The sequence below is a fragment of the Galeopterus variegatus genome, unplaced genomic scaffold (genome assembly GCF_000696425.1).
Source record: "Galeopterus variegatus unplaced genomic scaffold, G_variegatus-3.0.2 Scaffold1807, whole genome shotgun sequence".
Classification (NCBI taxonomy): domain Eukaryota; kingdom Metazoa; phylum Chordata; class Mammalia; order Dermoptera; family Cynocephalidae; genus Galeopterus; species Galeopterus variegatus.
The window spans coordinates 202904-222755 of NW_007727918.1; the positions used below are offsets into that span (position 1 = coordinate 202904).

The 19852-nt window shown below is 42.9% G+C and overlaps 1 protein-coding gene across 1 annotated transcript in view; it reads right to left on the reverse strand.

The window, feature by feature from the left end:
• The window catches only part of PLBD1 (phospholipase B domain containing 1), a 49087-nt gene extending 39698 nt beyond the window's left edge, over window positions 1–9389 (reverse strand). The window contains exon 1 of the mRNA XM_008579097.1: window positions 9169–9389. Coding sequence (XP_008577319.1) covers window positions 9169–9362 — 194 coding nt within the window. The 5' untranslated portion in view covers window positions 9363–9389. The remainder of the gene's footprint in view (window positions 1–9168) is intronic.
• Between the last annotated feature and the right edge of the window lie 10463 nt (window positions 9390–19852).

The following is a 19852-nucleotide window of genomic DNA, read 5'->3' on the forward strand; positions in this document are numbered from 1 at the left end:
TCTGAGTCCTGGGAACCAGGTCATATAGTGCCTTTTGGGGACTTTTGTCCTATTAAGCATACATAAGGGATCTTGCAGGTAACTGAACCAACCTGTGAATGATATGGTTCCTGTTTTCCCTCCTTTCCAATCCCCCAAGCTCACTGTTTCTTATAGATCTGTAGGCTAGAATGCATATCAACAGACCTTATTCTGTGGCCTCCTATTCTATAAACAGTTGAAAACAGCAAGGTTAGATCCACTTCCCAGCCTTGATTCAGCTCATTTAGAGCACTATGGCCCTCTCCCATCAACAGGTGGCTGCCTCTGCCTACTGCAGAGCTTTTCCTTCAAATTATTTGTATGTATGTGTGTGTATATATATATATATATATATATATTTACATATATATATATAAATATATATATATTTACATATATATAAATATATATATATTTACATATATATAAATATATATATATATTTACATATATATATATTTACATATATATAAATATATATAAGAGTACTTCAAAAAGTTTATGGAAAAATTGAATTGAAAGATAATACAAATCTTTCATGTAACCTCCCATACCTATTTTAAATTGAATCATAGCATTTAACTTTTGCTTACATTATCAACTTGGTCATGTTTCCCTTTGCACTACCTCTAAAAATGAAGGAGAGAGCAGCAATAAAGCCAGACAGGTATGTGAATGACAAGTAAGGGACCCTCTGCCCTGGCTTCACACTTCAGGTGAGTGAAGGACAGAAACCCCAGGTGAGTTTGATGATTTGAGTTAGTTGCTCAGGGAGGCAACAACCCTACAGTTTCCCACTGCAACATTTTATGGGGAAATAGAGGTGGCTGCCTATGCTGTCTGGATTCATGAGACAAATGTAACACCCCACACACCTCAATTAATTTTGGGGAGCAGTCAAATGTTTCCCGTGTGGCCTAGACTAGAAGAAGTAAACATTGAGAGCCCATGGACTTCCTGGAGGCAGGGGACTGTGATGAATATTGCAGGTTCAGGTGGCATTGATTATGCAGCTGGAGACCAGGGAGACCATGCAAGTCTCATCAGACGTCTGATGGGAAACACGCAAGCCAAAGACTAAATGAGATTGTTCCACTTTAGTGGGCACCAGAGGAGGAGGACACAAGACAACTGTGTCCGTTGATTAACATCTCCCCTCCCTCTGAGATGCCTCAGTAACACCCATTTTGGGATAAAGTGGTTGCAGGAGGAGAGTGAAACATTCTGAATTGACTCGGTTTATATGATACATTATTTTGTTAATGTAGAATGGCTATTCTTACATCGTCTGCTATCAGGAAGAATGGGCTTTTAAAATTAGAATGAGTTATATGAAAATACATTTTATTTCTTGGAAATAAAAAAGTGTGCAATTGACTTACAATATCCACTCAGGCAAGGAAACAAAAAATTCATACATTTTACACAAAGTCTTCATCACTGCACCCCTGCCTAGATCCATCCAGACTTCCAGATCCCCCATATTTTTCAGTCTATTTCAAAATAGAGGAGTGATTCTAGACTGGACTGAGTTTGCTTTCCAGGGGGCATTTCTGGAGACATTTTTGGTTGTCACACTGAGGTGGGGAGTGTCTGGCGACTGTCATGCTGGGGGAGGGAGGAGTACACTGGTGTCTACTGGGTAGAGAACAAGGATGCTGCTAGACATCCTACACTGTACAGGAGAGCCCCCCACAACAAAAGATAATCCAACCCAAAATGTCAATAGTGCTAAGGTGGAGAAATCATGAAACTGGATTGTTCATCCCGACTTGGGGGTGGTTGCTGAGCATGTCTACATAAGGGTAGACAAGACAGATGAAAATATAGGAGGGTAACTGAGCTAGAATTATTAAAAATTTTCTTTTTTGTTTGTGGAGACTATATTTTTTTATTCTGACGTTCAGAGCAGAGGAAAAGAAACCTTCGCCTTGGGGGATTTTGAGAATTGGAGCCCTCACCGGAGCCTGCTGCATTCAGGGGCTCTGAGCAACACAATCCACTTGCATCTCCCCGGGTTGATGCTCTCCTCTGACCCCGGGCCTGGGACCTTACACTTCTGTGTAGTGGAGCAATAGAGTGTAACATTTGAGAGTACAGGCTTTGAATTCTGAGTTCACCATAAATAGCTGACTCTACTTCTTTTAGGCTGTATGACTGAAAGCAAGGTTGCTAACTTCCCCATGCTTCCGAATTCTCATTGAACAGAGATAATTCTAGTGTCCACTTCATGGATGTACTAGGTATGGTTTCAGTTCCTGTGGTGCGTGAAGTCAGTAAATTTCCTCCTAAGTTGGCCAAGACTTTGCTCACCTTTATATATCTCACACTCATTCCTATGTTGAGAATCATGAAGACACATATATACCCATCCTTTCCTGAATCTTTTTGTATCGTGTCAACACCTCATCACTGAGCACTTGTCATATACTGTCTCCTACTCTCTTCTAGTTGTTTTGATTCTTTGGGTCAGAGATCACATTAGTCTCCTTTAGCGTATCCCATAGTGATTAATTAATCCATTTGTGCACGTGTGTGTGTGTGTGTGTGTGTGTGTGTGTGTGTGCACGCGCGCACGTACAAACTCTGTATCTAATCCTGGCTTCTACTTACTACCTTCGTGATTTTCAGCTAGTTACTTTACTTCTCTGTACCCAAGTTTTCATATTAATTATATGAGGATAATAATAATACATATCTCATAGTGTTGTGGATTAAATAATTTAACAGATGCAAAATGCTTTGAACAGTGTCTGGCACATTGAAATGCTATCTAAGTGCTAGTTCCCATCACCGTCATCATCATCATATCATCATCATATCATCATGATTTTCTGGTCCATGTTAAGTTCCAAATACTTACTAGTTGATATTTTTGAGAGTGACACTGTGTCTTGATTATTTTTGCTTTACCCACATCCTTGACCTGGAAGCATATTCAGTTTCCAACATCAAAAGGAGAAAGTTGGAGGTGTGGAGGAGATTCTGGAGGATTGGTAGCCCAAACGCAAAAGAGATATCACCTTTAACTACGTTCTCCATTTGTGCCATGTCTTGCTAGAACCTCTTTTCATCATAGTCTCAGCAACCCTTGTCTCAACATAGTAACCTAAAAGGAGTCCCCCTTGAAGAATGTACTCAGGAACTAAGGCTCCTCCCTGCCTTTCTCCCTATTCCCAGAGCCTGGCACAAAGTAGCAAAACAAGTGTTAATTGCATTGAATTGACTCATTCACACTGGGTAATTCCAGAGGAGTAGTTTCAGCAGCTGCCTCGCAACACGAGAGATCGAGAGATCAGCCACTTTATTACAAACTACAGCAGATCAGGTTCCTACACCCTCCTCATCATTCTTTCCAGAAAGGTCTCATGCCTCATTTATTAAAAATCAATTCATGACTATTTATCAGCTTTTACGTCATTAGAGACATCAGAGACTCCGAATTTGCAACTCTTGGGAAGCCGCCCCACAGAGTTAACAAAGGAAGAAACTCCTTGGCCAAGGCTGCCACTACCTCAAGCATTACACGGAAATAGGTATCTCATACTTATGATTCATCCCTAATGGAACTGGAACAACAACAGGATTCAATTAAACTTCATAAGCATGCAATTAAGAAATTGCTGGGGTGCCTGGGATTGAGTGTCCCCCAAAGCTTGACCCCCACAGTGACAGTGTTAAGAGGGTGGGAAATTCTATATGGTAATTGAAAGGTGGGGACACGAAGAGGTGGTTAAATTGTAGGACCATGCCATAGTGAATGGATTAAAAATGGTAGTCCGGGGCGTGGTTTGGAAGGCTTTATTAGAGGTGGGAAACGGGGAGGGGGAGCAGGGTTGGTGAGAAACTATTTAAGGGTCACAAAGATTGATTACGTTTTGCAAACATGAGTACACTAATTATCCTGATTTGATCACCACATATTGTACACATGTATTGATATTTGATTCTGTACCCCACAAATGTATATAATCAAACTAATTATCCTGATTTGATCACCACATATTGTACACATGTATTGATATTTGATTCTGTACCCCACAAATGTATATAATCAAACTAATTATCCTGATTTGATCACCACATATTGTACACATGTATTGATATTTGATTCTGTACCCCACAAATGTATATAATCAATTATCTTTCAATAAAACAACTGTCAAAAAAAAAAAAAGAAAAAAAAAGGAGAGTGAATTAGGAGGTTAATTTCTCTCTGCTCCGCTTTTTCACAATGTGAGGCTCTGCCATCACTGAACTCACCACCAAAGAAAACCCTCACCACAAATGTTCCCTGGACTTTGGACTTCCAGCCTCTGAAACTGTAGGCAATAAATTTAGTTTTCTTTATAAAATACCCACTTCCATGTATTTTGTTATAAGCAACAGAAACAGACTAGTACATGGGGGCAAAGCACTGTGCCAGCTGTCTGGAGAAAACAAAGGTGAATAAGGTAAGAGACCCTGCCCTCAAGGCACAGCAGACTGGGGAGGAAAGAGGTGGAGCTCCACCCAGTGGGAATGCAGTCATTAGACTGGAATCATAGAAAGCTTTATCAAGATGACAGCATCTGATTGCTTAAAGTGCAGCCTTGTAACACCAAGGTCACGGATTCGAATCCCCCTACTGGCCAGCCATCAGAAAAAAAAAAAAAGAAGACAGCATCTGAGATGGGTCTTGGAGGATCAGCAATTCTTCAACAGGTGGAGATGGGGGAGGCAGCACGTGGCTCTCACGAATCATGGTTCTAAGAGATGCTAGCAAGGGGCATGTTTGAAAGGCCTGGGAACAGAAGCCCCTCTGCACTCAGTCTGTGCCACCTGGGGATGAAGGGGCATCACAGCAGGGCTCAGGAGCCCATCTGAGGAGGATGTTTTCTTGGTAATAATATCAATATCCTGCAGTGAGTGATTAGGGGAAGAGAAAAGTGGAAGAAGGGGAAGAAAGGAAGACAGGGTGATGAAGGGCAAGCCACTGAGAGAAGCCCCTGGAAATATCTAGTGCCTGCCCCAAGCTGTGGCCCCAGCTGGATCTGGCTGCTGCTGCTGCTGCTGCAGACAGTGAGATAAATCTGCAGGCGGCTGTTGGTAGATGGCCTTGAATTGGTAGCCATAGGTAGATGGCCTCGAGTATCATGACAAACTCTAAAGGGCTGGGCCCAGGACCCAATTGTCATCTGAGGAGTGTTATAAAAGTTCAAGGAAGCAAAAAATTATTGAATATTTCAAAGAAAACACTTCAGAGGATTTGAGGATATTTCTCTGCATGTTCACGCTTGGCATCTCAAGTATTTCGTAAGTTTCAAGGAGCAAATGACATCTTCTGAGATGGTCAAGCTAATCTTCTTCATCTGACTGCCTCAGCTGTTTATCCCTCAACATCCATCCTCTCGCACACCTCCTCTCCCCCAAGGTGAAGGAGAGTACAAGAAACACCATTTTAAATGTGGTGCTGTGGAAAAAAGTGGTGGCCCTAAACTTCCCCCTGTTCTTGGCAGCTGCTTGAGCAACTTTGTAAGCTGAGAAGGAAACAGAAAAAAAAAGGGTCTTTCTCTTGGCCTCTGGAGGGACCTCACTTCCCAGCCTAGGCTCAGATGCCCTTCCTCCAAGGCTGTGTCTTACCACATGTGATCATACCTTGCAAGGCAGCCCCAAGTAATAGTCTGCAGCCGCATATGTTTTAAGTTGAGAAAGGATGTTTGCGTATGAAGATACAATTGCTTCTCAGATAACTGCCCATGTGTAGCTGAAAACACACACACACATACACACAAACCCACACCTACCCTGTGACCAGTATTCCTTCTCTACTATTGGTTTGCAGCAATCATTACAGCTTTCAGGGGGTTGACGTTTTAAGCTCGGAGGGAGCCTTTGCTCAGAGGGAGCCATGCTGCCTCTCTGCTCGGTTGAGACAGTGCAGGGCAGCTGTGTGCTGTGCGCTGACTGCAGCGACTGCGGGAATCCTCCCAGCATCTCCCCTGCTCTGTCTCCCTGCTGGGGCTCTTGCCACTGGGAGCCCAGCTTCTCTACTCCACTTAGCATATTCCTGTCTTCAAAATAAACTCCTGGGCTTTTTGCCATGTCTACTGAGAGAATGAAGACCATTCTCAGCAGAATGTCTGAGATTCTCAGCAGAAGGGATGCACAGTTATAGTGAAGGGCCTCAGAGAAAGCCTGTGGAGGGACTTCAGTGACATCAACATAGACCTCAGTCTCTTTGGAAAGAAAAAGAAGAGGCTCCAGGTTGACAAATGGAGAGGAGATAGAAAGGAACTGGCAACCGTCCACACTATGTGTAGTCATGTACAGAACACAATCAAGGGTGTCACGCTGGGCTTCTTGTTACAAGGTGAGGTCTGAGTGTGCTCACTTCCCCAGCAACATCGTTGTTCAAGGGAATGGGGTCTTTTGTTGAAATCCAAAATTTCTTGGGTGAAAAATACATCTGCAGGGTTCAAATGAGGCCAGGTGTTACTTGTTCACTATCTCAAGCCCAGAAGGATGAGTTAATCCTTGAAGGAAATGACATTGGACTTTTTTCAAATTCAGCTGCTTTGATCCAGCAAGCCACAAAAGTTAAAAACGAGGATATCAGAAAATTTGGGGATGGTGTCTGTTCCTCTGAAAAAGGAACAATTCAGGAAGCTGATGAATAAGAGCTAAGAGTTGTCCAACTACAGAAACAAGCTACTGTGTGATTCTCAAGACATGCTTATAAATTTTAATGATGGGAGAAAAGACTTCTATTGGAAAACAAAGCAAAATAAATTCATGGACATCAGAATGTGTCATAAGTCTTCATCTCCTGGACCACATTAGGAGAGGAGGAAGGAAATAGACAGTCCCCCCTCTCTCCCTCCTCTTCCCCAACCCATTGCCAGGATTCTGTTTTAAGCACACTTGGTCATTAGCCGTGCATCCCACTATCCCTAGGTTTGGGCTCAGCACAGAGCAGGACCTCTAGACACATGCTGATTTAGAAATTTGCCTCCTATATTTGACTTTTCAGTAATGCAATTAGAATGACAGCCTCTGAAAAACAGCTTAATCAAAAGGCTCTTGTAAAGATAGTGTTGACTGTAATTCTGCCTTCTTCTCCTTCCCTTATCTCTTCTTTTCCCCTTCCGCTCCTCCCTTTCTTCCTGAAAAGGAACTTAGCCAGAAAATGGTCATCTTTGGGGTAACTGAGACCGAGCTGAAAATTTCAGTTAGCTGTTAACTTAGGAACGGAGAGACTGACTGCATGGCTGAAACTGCCCAGGGATGAAATCATGCCCCAAAAGGATCTGTCTCAAAAATTTATTTCTGTTTATCTCCCATTACACCCTCTTATGTTGATTTACTATAGATGTTGTGCACCTACAATTAAGAATTGAAACTAAGTTTTCTTGGTTTTCTCTCTTTTCCCAGTCAACTGCAAACAAAGGAATCTCAAGAGAAAGGCCCAGCACCCTAGCTGATTATTAACTCACCTTCTTGCTTAAAAGAAAATTGCATCCACATTAGTTAGAGGTACGAGTCAGGTATATTTATGTCCCAGTGACGTCTGACTGAGGTTCTTGTCTTTGAGCTTTCCCTAGGAGATAAGGACTGTGACCCTGAAATAACATGAGGGGCTTGAAGCTGACCAGTCCACCAACTGCAGACTCCATGACACCAAAGCACCCAGTCCATCATGGGACCCTGACATCTGACTCAGACCCTCTGCTGATCCCATGACCAGCCTCCCACTTTGCCTGCAGGACAAAACCCCTACCTCACCTTTGCACCTCTTCCCCTTTATAAACCCCAGAACAGACATTAGAAGGCGGGATGATTTTGGCCTGGTCATCCCCCCACGCTGATTATCTGAATAATTAACGTTCCTTTCTTCTTGTCCTTTCTCTTTCTTTTACCTCCTCTTCTTCCTCCTCTTCCATTTCTGCATATATAAATACTGACCTCTCTCTCTTTTTTCATCTGCCCCCCTCAGTTCTTTATCAGGCATCTTCTTGCTCACCAGGATCTTTTGTTCAGTGAGTTATGTCAGAGCACAGGTCCTCTCAGACTCTGGGTGGCACAGGTACAGGAAGCCCATCCCTGACAAGGTAGGACGGATGACCACAGAACTCAGTGAACGTAGAAGTAGATAAAGATTTGGAGGGGAAGACAGAAGTTCTAATTTTTACATGTATGATATGGTTTGAGACATTGTCAAAATCTTATTCAGTTTATAAAGTTTTATACATCTCTGAACAGTGTGCTGTTGAGGGACTTGTATGGTAGAGTAACAAAAATTGGTTATAAAAATAAAACAGGAATTTATATTTTAAATAAAAAAGGAGCAGCCCGAGCCCAGTAATTCATCATTCCATATCAGATAGAATCTTTAGCGCTCAGACACAGATTAAGATCAGCACCTCACTTAGTATGACTAAGGCAGTAACAACACCAAACAAGGTTTAGTTAAACTGCACCCAGCAATCTAGGTCACAGGGAAGAAAAGAAGCAAGGTGGGTTAGCAAAACAGTTTTTATATCAAAGGAGGGATGTGGCTTGAATAAATGAGTTGCAACTTTACTTTCCTTAAAGAGCTCTTCTCTAAAAAGCACGTGTCCTGGTTGCATTATTCTTAACTATATCCTTGTTCTTTTTATCAGACAAGGCAAGGACACCAGAATCAAGTGACAATGGAAATGGAAGAAACACTTATATTAGACTCATTAAAATTTCTACTTAAAATCTCTTTGCCCACATGAAAGTACTGTTTCAAGAGGGTTGAAAATAAATGCTCTTACATTTTATTTTTAATTAATCTTCCCTGCTTTGCAGTTCTCGAGGAGTCACCCACCTCTCATTTGCTTTCTACCCATCAACAGATGATGAGGATGAAATGGCTTCACTGTCTTTTAAAATTAGTTTCATGAGAAGGAAAGATTTTAAAAGTGCCATGAGAGTTAGAGTGTCACACTGGGGACTTTGTACCTTCTAGGCAGGTACTGCCTATAGGTACAAATGCAATTCTGATAATGTTTCTATCACACACGAAGGACTTTTGCTATTTTTCAGTTTAACGTGCAATGCCAGAAAGACAAGAGTCACTGCTGGACAAAGAAAAGGACAGCGGTTGCCTCGCAGTGGCTCCACCATGACTGGGGTACTTACAGGGCAGTGAGGTAGCCCTCCAAAAAGCCGGCCACAAACATGGTGATCTCATTGGATAAGGCCCGAGCACCATACCCAGCTCTGATCTCCAGGATGCTCCAGCCTGTGGACTGCACAGAGTTATTGTAAAAGCCGTAGGCATCCCCATTCCTGTCCATTATGTTTTTGACTTGGACAGTCTTTTCAGCATCCATCCAGTATGCAGTTGCATAGGAGACTCCTGGAAGAAAAGAAAATAATGACGGAATGCCATTCAGCTGAGTTGCTGATGCATTTTTTTCTATGTAGCCAACAATTCCAACACATTTGCTTTGAAAAATTTCTGTTCGGTCAGAATTGAGAAATCTGCCATTATAGTTTGTTTTTGTTACAAACAGGGAAAAAACAGAGCCTTGATTAAGGGATGAGCCCAGAGCACAGAGAAGCAGGACAAAGGTTGGGGTGTAGTTACAGCATCACAGAGGTGGGCCTACATGGTTCACCCTTACAGGGTGGGACTCTGGGCTGGGCCAGAGCTGGAGCTCATGCCCATATCTTAATTCAACCGAGGATAAGGCTCTTGTCCCTAGTCAGCAACTCGTTCCGTTCTCCTTATCAGATGGACCACAGCATCGCCATTCTCAGGCTCTTTACCCTAAATCTCCCGCTTCATTCTGCTCACATAATATTAGATTCCTATTTTGCAGAAAAAGTAGAAGCTATCACCTGTGACCTCCTCAAGGTCTTGATAACTTTGTGAATCTACCCTCACAAACACTGGACTAACGTCCCTCTCTCCCTGCCTGTTCACCTCAATCCTTATGTCCCCACTCTGGATCCCACCCTCTCACCTTTTATTTATTGACTGATTTTCGGTAGCTGGAGGGATCAAACCCTGGACCTTGGTGTTATCAGCACCACGCTCTAACCAACTGAGCTAACCGGCCAGCTCCTTTCACCTTTCTTCGGAACTTTGCTCCATCCTGTATCTTCTCGCTCCTGTACCCTAAAGCTCTTTCTCTTCGCAATGGCTCCTTCCCTTTGGCATAATTAACATTCCCCATTGTCTCAAGGCTGAACACAAACCAACTGCAAAAGTTCTCTCTGGATCCTGTGACCCGAGATTCAGCTGTTGTGGGAATCTCTCCCTCCCTTCTTGAAATCATAACAAATCTTAGAGACTCTCTACACTGTGTTGGGGCCATGCGCATGCTGGTGACAGAGCTGTGACATGACTGGCATGGCTCCAGGCCTGATCTTCTGGGAAGGGGTCACACGTGTCCCCTCACTGCTGTCTGCCTGCTGCAGAGTGCTCTCCACCCCACTGTGCCGCCAGCACTGCGATTGCCTGGGTCACTAACAAGATCTTTGAGTCCTATGTCACATGAACTTGTGAAAGTGCTTGGCCCCAGTGACAGCTTATTCTTCACCCTCTCCTCCCATGGCATCTTGGACACTACTCTCTCCTGAGTCTCCTCCTTTACCTGCCTTTCTCTCTGTTCTCCCTACGGGTTGTTCCTCTTTTTCTTGTATACCCACAGTGCACTTGACAACACAATCTGGATGATTCCATAGCATTAGAAATTCGAAATATCCAAAATAAAACTCACATTCCCTCCCAACCCATCCTTGTCCTCTGCTCTCTAGCTCTGTGATTCTCATCCTGAAACCTGAGTCCATCCCGGCCTCTTCTCTCTCCCTTAATTAAAGCTCACGTTTGGGCCGGCCCGGTGGCGCACTGCTACAGTGTGCCGCTTGGGAGCGCAGCGGCGCTCCCGCCGAGGGTTCGGATCCCACATACAGACCAGTTCCCGCTCACTGGCTGAGCGAGGTGCGGGCGCAACACCGAGGGTTGCGATCCCGTTGCCGTCCTGGTCCCGTACGGGCGCGACACTGAGGGTTGCGATCCGTTGCCGGACACGAAAAAAGACAAAAAAAAAAAAAAAAAAAAAAAAAAAAGCTCACGTTTAATAGGAACCTCCTAAATCTCTCTCCCACCTCTCTATCTCTACATCTGTCCGCTAGTGTAGGTATCACAACTAGCTTTAACTGTAGGACTTTTTCCAGGTTCCTCTGACCTTTAATCTATTCTTCATTCTCTGCCAAGAAACCTTTCTAAACTGATTTTCTTAGCTTGCCTACTAAAAGTCTTCAACAGCGTTTATTTTCTCTATAAAAAAATTCTTCAGCTTGCCCTCTTGGCCTTCACGACCTCTTTTCTATCTACCTACCCACCACCTTGTGCACCTTGTGATCCAGAAACCATTACATACTCTCTGGCCCGTCTGCCTTGAGCTGGGTCAACACCTTTGACTTTGCATACGCTATTTCTTCTGCTATTTAAGACTCAGGAAGCAGCACTTGCCTGTGTAGGGACTGACTTCCTCCACAAACTCAGCCTACCTTGTACAAACATCTCCTTTTTGCCTTATCATAGTGAACTGCAACTTCCACGTCTGACCCTGCTCCTGGACTAAACTCCTTGAGGCCAGAGACTGTTTTATCAGCACTAGGTATAGTGACTGGCCCATAGCAGGTACTCGATTTGTGAAAGGAAGACTTAGGTTGGAAGAGAAAAACAAAAAGGAAATAAGACACAGAGAGAGGAAATGGTGTATGGTGTGTTTTGTTCTCTGAGACATTACTGCACACCTGCTTTGGGTTTACATTCAGACGGTCATCAAAGAGGTGGCGGGAGGCCAGAATGACTCAGATTCTAGGTTGAGGCTCAGTGGATGGGTGTGTGTCATTCACTGAGCAAATGGGAAATAGGTCTGGGAGGGACTGTGAGTTTAGTTTTAGAGATACTGAGTTTTTAGTGGTTAAGAGGCTAGGAAGCTCAGATTAAGTATTTATACAGGGTTATCCATATTTTGGCAACATTCAAAATTGAACCAACATTTTATTTTTTAATGCAAAGATTGTCTATCAAATAAGTACTAAAAGTATAATCTCAATACTGGATCATCATGGCACCGTGCTCCAGGGGGGCTGGGTGATTGGGGCTTGGTCAGGCTTAGAAGCTAATGCTGATTATGACTCTTAAAGAATGATCCTGAGTAGGACTAAGTCGATTTACTTCTGAGTAAAATCATGACCATAATGATGGGCTTTCTTTAATAATGGTTAATTGGAAGTAATGACATTAATAAACATGGGTAGGTGCAGAAAATCTGTCAATAAACTCCTGGCAACAAACAATTGTGTAATTGTTAATGAAACCAATTGGCCCTAATTTGACAGTAGTTGGCAGCACCTGTAGAAACTTCCCTTCTTCTCTTCCCAAATACACTAAATAGTTTTTCCAGATTTATTTCTGACCAAAAATGCCATAACCTGCGCTTTTCCCCAGGTTTTCTCACACTCCCTCCCACCCTCACCTCCTGGGAGCCTCGCAGGCAAATGAGGAAGCGCAGCTGGCTAAATAAAGCAGCCAGGAGCCTGTGGTGGCGGAGGGGCCACAAACAGGAACTGCAAAAGAAAAAAGGAAGGTGAGAAGCCTCGCTGGTCCCTTCCCTTCCAGGTCTGTCCACAAAGCACGATTTTGGCTTTGTCTCCTTCTCCAAAACCTTGACAATTCTCATCTTGAGCACCATGTGCCGCAGGCTTTCCTGCCCCTTCCCCTTCCACGCCAGCAGCCCCTTTATGCTGCAAACGTTGCCTTGCTCCAGGCAGGCCAAGTACTCAAGCGCTGCATTCTTACTGCTGCTGGAACTACCTAACTACTGACCACAAAAATAAACTTCTGCGGCAAATATGTGCTTTTTTGACACCAGTGAACCTCCATGCATGAAGAAACCTCTACCCAGTCCTCAAGAAAATTCAGTGATAAAAATTTACTGCTAACAAGCTGACCAATTTAGCAAGTGCTTTGAAAATTAAGCCAAATCCTGAGTTTCTCTCACTCCACCCCCAGCGGATGGCCTCCATTCCATGATGTTTTCTCTGTGCATCAACTCTTTCTGGTTTTCCCAGTATTCATGCTATTTTCTGATCTTCTCGAATCCTTTAATAGATTGAGCCATTATAGTTTTCTATTTTTTGAAAACATCTCCATGCTGGGAGGCAGATGATGTGAAAAGCATAATAGTGAAAAAAGGTGGACAAATATTGCATAATTCTAATCCTAACCTAGTTTTATACAAGCCTTGTGAAAGCAAAGACTGTTTTTGCTTTCCACTCTATCCTGGGAACACTGTACCTGGCAAAATAATGTTTCTTTGATTAATCTTGTTTAATCGTGTATGTTCTTTAAATGAAAGGGAAGTTGATTAGAACATTCCTTCACAGAAGTTAGTCTGCAATATATCAGGTAATTATGTCTTCAAGCTCAGGTAGGAGGCCCACAGGGTGGTTGACTCAGTTTCAGTCTATCCAGCCCAAGGGGCAAGTGCTACGTGTTGATACTTTCTTGTTGTGAGAATGCAAAATCAGGTTTAAGTATTTTTAACAGCAACATCCTCAAAATCAATGCACACAATAAATATTTGTTGAATGAATGGGAATATTACTTTATAAAAACAGTAGTTTTCTTCTATAAATAAAGACGGAAGAAGCTCTGTCATTTTTATTTCTCTCTACATAAAAACCCAAACACTCAAATTAAATTATTTACTTGTGTACTCTGACTAATATTTTCTTCGAGTTCATTATTTTTGGTCAAAAAAATTTCTAACCCTGGGCCGGCCCGTGGCTCACTCGGGAGAGTGCGGTGCTGATAACACCAAGGCCCCGGGTTCGGATCCCATATAGGGATGGCTGGTTTGCTCACTGGCTGAGCGTGGTGCTGACAACACCAAGTCAAGGGTTAAGATCCCCTTACCAGTCATCTTTAAAAAAAAAAAAATTTCTAACCCTACTTTAGAAAGAATTAGCAGTCATAAGTGGTTTATATCCCTCTCTCCCATATTTGGAACCTAATCTTTCCAGCGCTTCATTTATGAAAGAGTAAGTGGTTTTCAATCCTGAGCAACACAATATTTGCCTAATATATTCAGTAAGTTAAAGAAAGAAAAATGAGAGAGAGCAAGCAGAATATGTGAGAGAAAATACAAAAAAAATTATAATTGAAACTTAATCTGTTCACTTGGGCTTAGCTAATGACAGTGATTCTGACCCTGGAATTGCTTTTCTCTTTCCTGTCCACCGACCGAGCTAGTCTCTACGGGGGCCTCTTCTGCATACCTTGGCATTCATTGCACCTCCCTTCTCTGAAAGAGTTCTCAGTAACTTGATACCTGGTTTTCTGATTTGCTTTGATTCATCATCAGTGTCATCAAGAAAATAACTGACTCATCAATTAAACAATCTCCAGGCAACATAATTATAAGTAGGTGTTTTAGCAGTGGCTCTCTCCAGAAATCAGAGCCTGAGACTCCTGCTGAAAGGAGGATTATTTTGGCAAGTGCTCCCAGGGAACAGGAGTGAGGGGCTGGCCAAGTGAAAGAGGGAACCAGGGAGTCTGAGGGGGTCTCCACTTGGACAGCGGGGGTGGATTCCATTGCGACCCTCTGAGGAGGTGTGTAGAATGGGACTCCGAAGTCCCCATCCCAGGGATGGAAGGTGGAGCATGGATCTGTCTGCTCCCACCCGCCTGGGTCAAAACTTGCCCTGTGGGCCGGCCTGTGGCTCACTCGGGAGAGTGTGGTGCTGATAACACCAAGGCCGCAGGTTCAGATCCCATACAGGGATGGCCAGTTAGCTCACTTGGGAGAGCGTGGTGCTGACAACATGAAGTCAAGGGTTAAGATCCCCTTACCGGTCATCTTTAAAAACAAAACAAAAACTTGTCCTGTGAAGTGGTCAATCCCTCACCCCAGGTCCACATGTGCTGCAGCACTAAATGCCCAGGACTTCAGAGCCACTCTGAGGTGGGCAGCAAGGGGCGCCTCCTTGCTGTGGCTGAGGTGAGGAGGCTTAGAATAAACGGCAGGTGAGAGGAAGTGAAGTGGGACTCTCAGCATGCCTGACAAGTGAGGTAAGTAGAGAGGGCTGCAGCTTTAAAAAAGAACTTCAGAGCATCCAAACAGTAATGTGGAAAAATGCTGGACATGTGCTTAAACCTGGAATGATCCCTTTCCTTCATCCCCTCTAAATGTACCTATTCTCCACTGCCAGCTGAAATCAAAGTCCTTGCCCAAAGTCCAGTCCTGCCGCACTCTGATTCGGCAGCCCTTGCTCAGTCCTAATCTGGGTCACCCGTTACTTATATTTATTTGCTTGTATATGGCCCTTCAATCTGAACACAAGCTCCTTGAGAATGAGAGGTGGTGCTTCACATTTCATTGTCTCCAGTCCTTTGGGCCCAGCACAATGCTTTATTGACCACTTTGATCCCAAACTGTCACACTAGCTGGGAAGGTCACACCTGGAGACAGACTTGTATATTAATTCTTGATTTCTAATTATAAATTAGAACTTTGGTGTCTCAGGTTTGCAAATGACCCAAAGGAGAATAAAGCCAGTTGAATAATTCGACAGTACCTTAGGCTGGAATTATTACTGCATTTGCAAGGCTGATGGACAAATTTCAGAGCAAGCCTGTCCCTTTCAGTGATTTGCTCATTCTGTTTTCAAATCTCTCAATCAAGAGACTTCCACAATTTCCCAGAGGAAGATTGTAACATAATATCTGTTTGTGTAGACACAGAGTTTCAAGTTTTAGACTAAAATGTCCTCATAATTTCACTACCTCTTTTTCAATTTTTACCGCATTGAATAAATTCCTGTTTTGCAGTAGTGCAAAGAAGCTACATAATAACATTATTAACAAATGTTCTAGCCGCAAAAAATGTAAAGGTAAATTTTCAAATAAATTGAAAGAAAAAAAACCCCAAAACAAACCAAAAAATAAAGCTAAGTTTTCAAGATTGTGAATATAAGTTGTAGGAGCAACTGGAACCTACTCCCCTAAAAAAAGACAAAACTTAAATGTATAAAAAAACATAAAATGTTGAAGAAAATAAATCCTTTGAGATTCATTCCATGGTTGGTGCTGCTAACTCTCTTCTTTTGCGGTCTCAATAGCTAATGCTTTATAATTTGGAATCCAACAAAAAGCAAAAGATAACAAGTGATAACTTAAAATTAACGCCTAAAGAAGCATGAAAACAAAAATTTCTGTTCTGTGGTACAAAGTTCCCAAGACAAAGTTCACATGACTCATAGTTTACATATTATGAAAATAAATCACTAAGAAAAAATATTTTTTAAATTGTTCTACCTCCATTTAAACGCTGTAGGAGGATCCTTTCTAATTTTCTGCTAAAGAAAGATTTTGATTTTTGCTACCAGATTCACGTTTCCAGAAGCACCAGGAAACAAAGTTTGATGATAAAGGTAAGTGGGCACTTCTCCCAGGAATTGTTCTGGAATTCCTCTTGTACATGTTTTTACAAATGAACTGATTATAGAGAGAGCAAAAGAAAATGTTCAAGTTTACAGAGAACATTGACTTCTTCTGGGTCTGAAACACCAAGGCAATGGGAATGAACTGATGAAGACTTAGTGAGGCTTTGAAAGAAAGAAGAGTTGGAAAATTCTAAAGCAAGCATGGTTAATAAAAATCTATTTAAGAAAAAAAAGGTGATTTTATTCAGTCAATTATAGCTAAGGAAAGTGACCGAGGACACTGCTCACTGTTTTCAGAAACTCCTTAGTGTGCTGGTGTGTACCCCACATCTCTGAAATGTTGGGCTGTGATTAAGGAAACATCCTGCTTTTATATTACATTATTACTTTGAAGTGCATGAAATGATCATCTACAAAGCTGTTTGCCTTACCAAGAGATCCCTTCCAGAGCAAAGCAACTCCAGTGACCAAAAATAATGGCTACTCAGTCATATAGCACATACTATATGCCAGACACTGTTCGTCACAACAACCCTGAGAGAGATACTGTTATACTACCCATTTTACAGATGAGGAAACTGAGGCATACAGTGACTAAACAACTGAATAAAGGTCACATGGTTAGTAAGTGTTGGAGCCAGGATTCAAATGCAAGCAGTTGGGTTCCAGGGGGTTTTCTGTTTCTGGAATCCTGTGCTACCTCTCTATTACTATACTTCCAAGAATGAAGAACTTCCATACAAAGAATGAACATACAGAGCCACTGTAAGGCCCAGCCTCAAGTGAATTTGGAAATGGGAATGTCCTCAGAGTTAAAAGATCAACTGAAATTGGCCCCAACCACAGGTCTGCCAAGTCACCTTACGGAGACTGAATGACTCAGGACAGTAAACCCCTTGACAATCAGATAAAGGTGTTAACATGTCTAGAGAGGGAATGTGTTAGTCTCCAGTGGGCACTGGTGAGCCATGGAAGTGTGGAAGAGGCAGTGTCCCAGAGCTGGGGCCAGCCATGCCAGGCAAGCACAGCGGAGCGGCACCCACTGGCTGATGGAAGTGTCTAGTGCTTAAAGAGAAACACGAATCCCAGCCCCAGCCTCAGAGTCACTGATATGATGTTCTTCCATGTGGCTGCATTCCAATGAGAACATGTCTGGGTCAGGCTACACTAATAATCAGTCTGCGTGACAGTTATATTTCTAACTAAAAATGAACAAGTCTGGTGAATAGACTTGAGTGTATGTCAGGACTGATCAGCTTCCTTGGATCGGATCAGATCTGGAGCAATGGAAAGACTGAATTTCTGGAGTCTAGCCCAGCAAGACTGAGGGCCAGATTCTGAACCAGTTTTACCAAGTTATATGCCACCTTAGGAGTGTTTCAGCCACCAACCCATTCCTTTCCCTAGTGACAACCTGACTTCACTATACATAACACTTAAAAAAATTATACAAGGACATTCTAAAAACAAATATGAGATGTTTCAGTCTGGAAAAAGAAAAGTAACACCATTATATGTCTGAAGTCTATAATAGCTTGCAAGATAGGGCTAAGATGAATGTGCAATTGTTTGCCAATGTCTGGATTAATGAAACTACACAGTAAGCTTTAAAAATTAAAGGAGTTGTTTTTGGATAAACACGTGCATATTAGAGGATATACAATTCATTCCATGGGGATGAAAATGCAATCCTTTTCGTGTTTATCGGGTCCCTACTAATTCAGAGTGCTGAGTTGGGTACTTCAGAAAATACACGACAGGCAAGAGGTAGCGAACTCTGAAGTTGCTGGCCGTCTAGTAGAAGGTTAAGACAAAAATTCAAAAAGTTGCAATGGAAAGTAGGTTGATAATGGTGGAAAAAAGGAAACAGAGATCACATTTGTTTGAAACAGTCAGCCTGGGTATCACCAGATGGCCTTCAACCTATAAGAGGCCTTTCCAAATTGCTGGGCATAGTGCCGTCAGCGTCACTTTGCAGCAGAAATGCCCTCCCTCCCTTTCTGCCTTGGCTCCACATCCCCCAGGCATGCAGTCAGCTTCCTATCTGGGGAACTCAGTTTAAGATGAAGTTTCTTATAAGGTGGTATGTTCTTCAATAAACAGTGCCCCGCCTTCAGAAAAATAATGTCTCTACCTCACTACTGAAGCTGCCCTCTCAACCATCAGAAACACTTAAAGTAACCTCAACATTCTAAAAGAACAGAAAAGGAAGATTTCAGCCAGCATTTTAGACACAAAAGCCATTTCCATTTCTGGAACGCTTTCCATCCTCTCCCAGTCTCCCTGGACTAAAAAGCGGCATCAAGGCCACCTCCATGGTCCAGGCAAAGAACAGAATGTGCAGCTAAATCAGGAGTCAGGAGGCTGCATGTGCATTACTTCTGCTCCCAGAGCCTGGGCAGACTGGAAAGACTGAAGACTGATAATTGGGCAAGTTGCGAAAGCAAAGGCCTTGAAATCTGGTGACTGCAGATTCTTGCTGATGGAAGGTGGTGTAATAAAAATCAGTACACACATTTGGGAAGGGGCACCCTCCCAAACCCCACCCTACCCGTTCTTGCACAAGCCCAGAACAGAAAAGGGATTATGAAATAAAACAAATTAACAAAATTAAATCCTTTCTTCAAATTACTTTTGAAGTCTTTCAGGTCCCTAAAATTCACAATCTTGATCTTTCTCATTGGGAATGGAAGTGACAGATCCATGGCTTTTTCCTTTTTTTAATCTTTTTAAAAATTTTTGGCAAAGGGTGTAGATTAGCAGCAATACCTGTAGGATAAAACCTGTTTCACCAAGAGGGGAGTAGTTAAGCAGATGCCATCTGGCGTCCCAACTCTGTCTTCACAAATTACTAACTTCCCTCATCTGTAGAATGGGGATTACGATTATATAATAGTAATCTTATTACGATTACAATGAGCATTATATGGAAAAACATAGAGCCCTTTAGCACATTGACTGGTACAAAGCAAGCTGACAATACCAGGTTGCAATCCTCATTATTTTCAGCCAGAATCACTGTCATTTTTTTTTTTTTTTTTTAAATAAAATAACTGGTGGCCCAGAATCACACCTCCCTGTGATCTGGATAAATATATGTAGATGTCCTTTGGCTGGAGCTTTCAGGACTCTGTGAGCCAACAGTCGGTGCAGGAGCGAACCTATTTCTGGCCCAAAGTTTTAAGTTCGCAGAAGCACACCCCACGCCCTGCCCCAAGTGCCATCACGGGGCTCGGGCAGGGCTGGGGCCAGACCCGCCAGCCTCCCCGCAGAAGCGCGTTCCTTGGCGTCCACCCAGAAACAGGGCACCCGCGGGGAGCGCACTCGGCCGGCCGGGGCGCGCGCTGCTCACCTG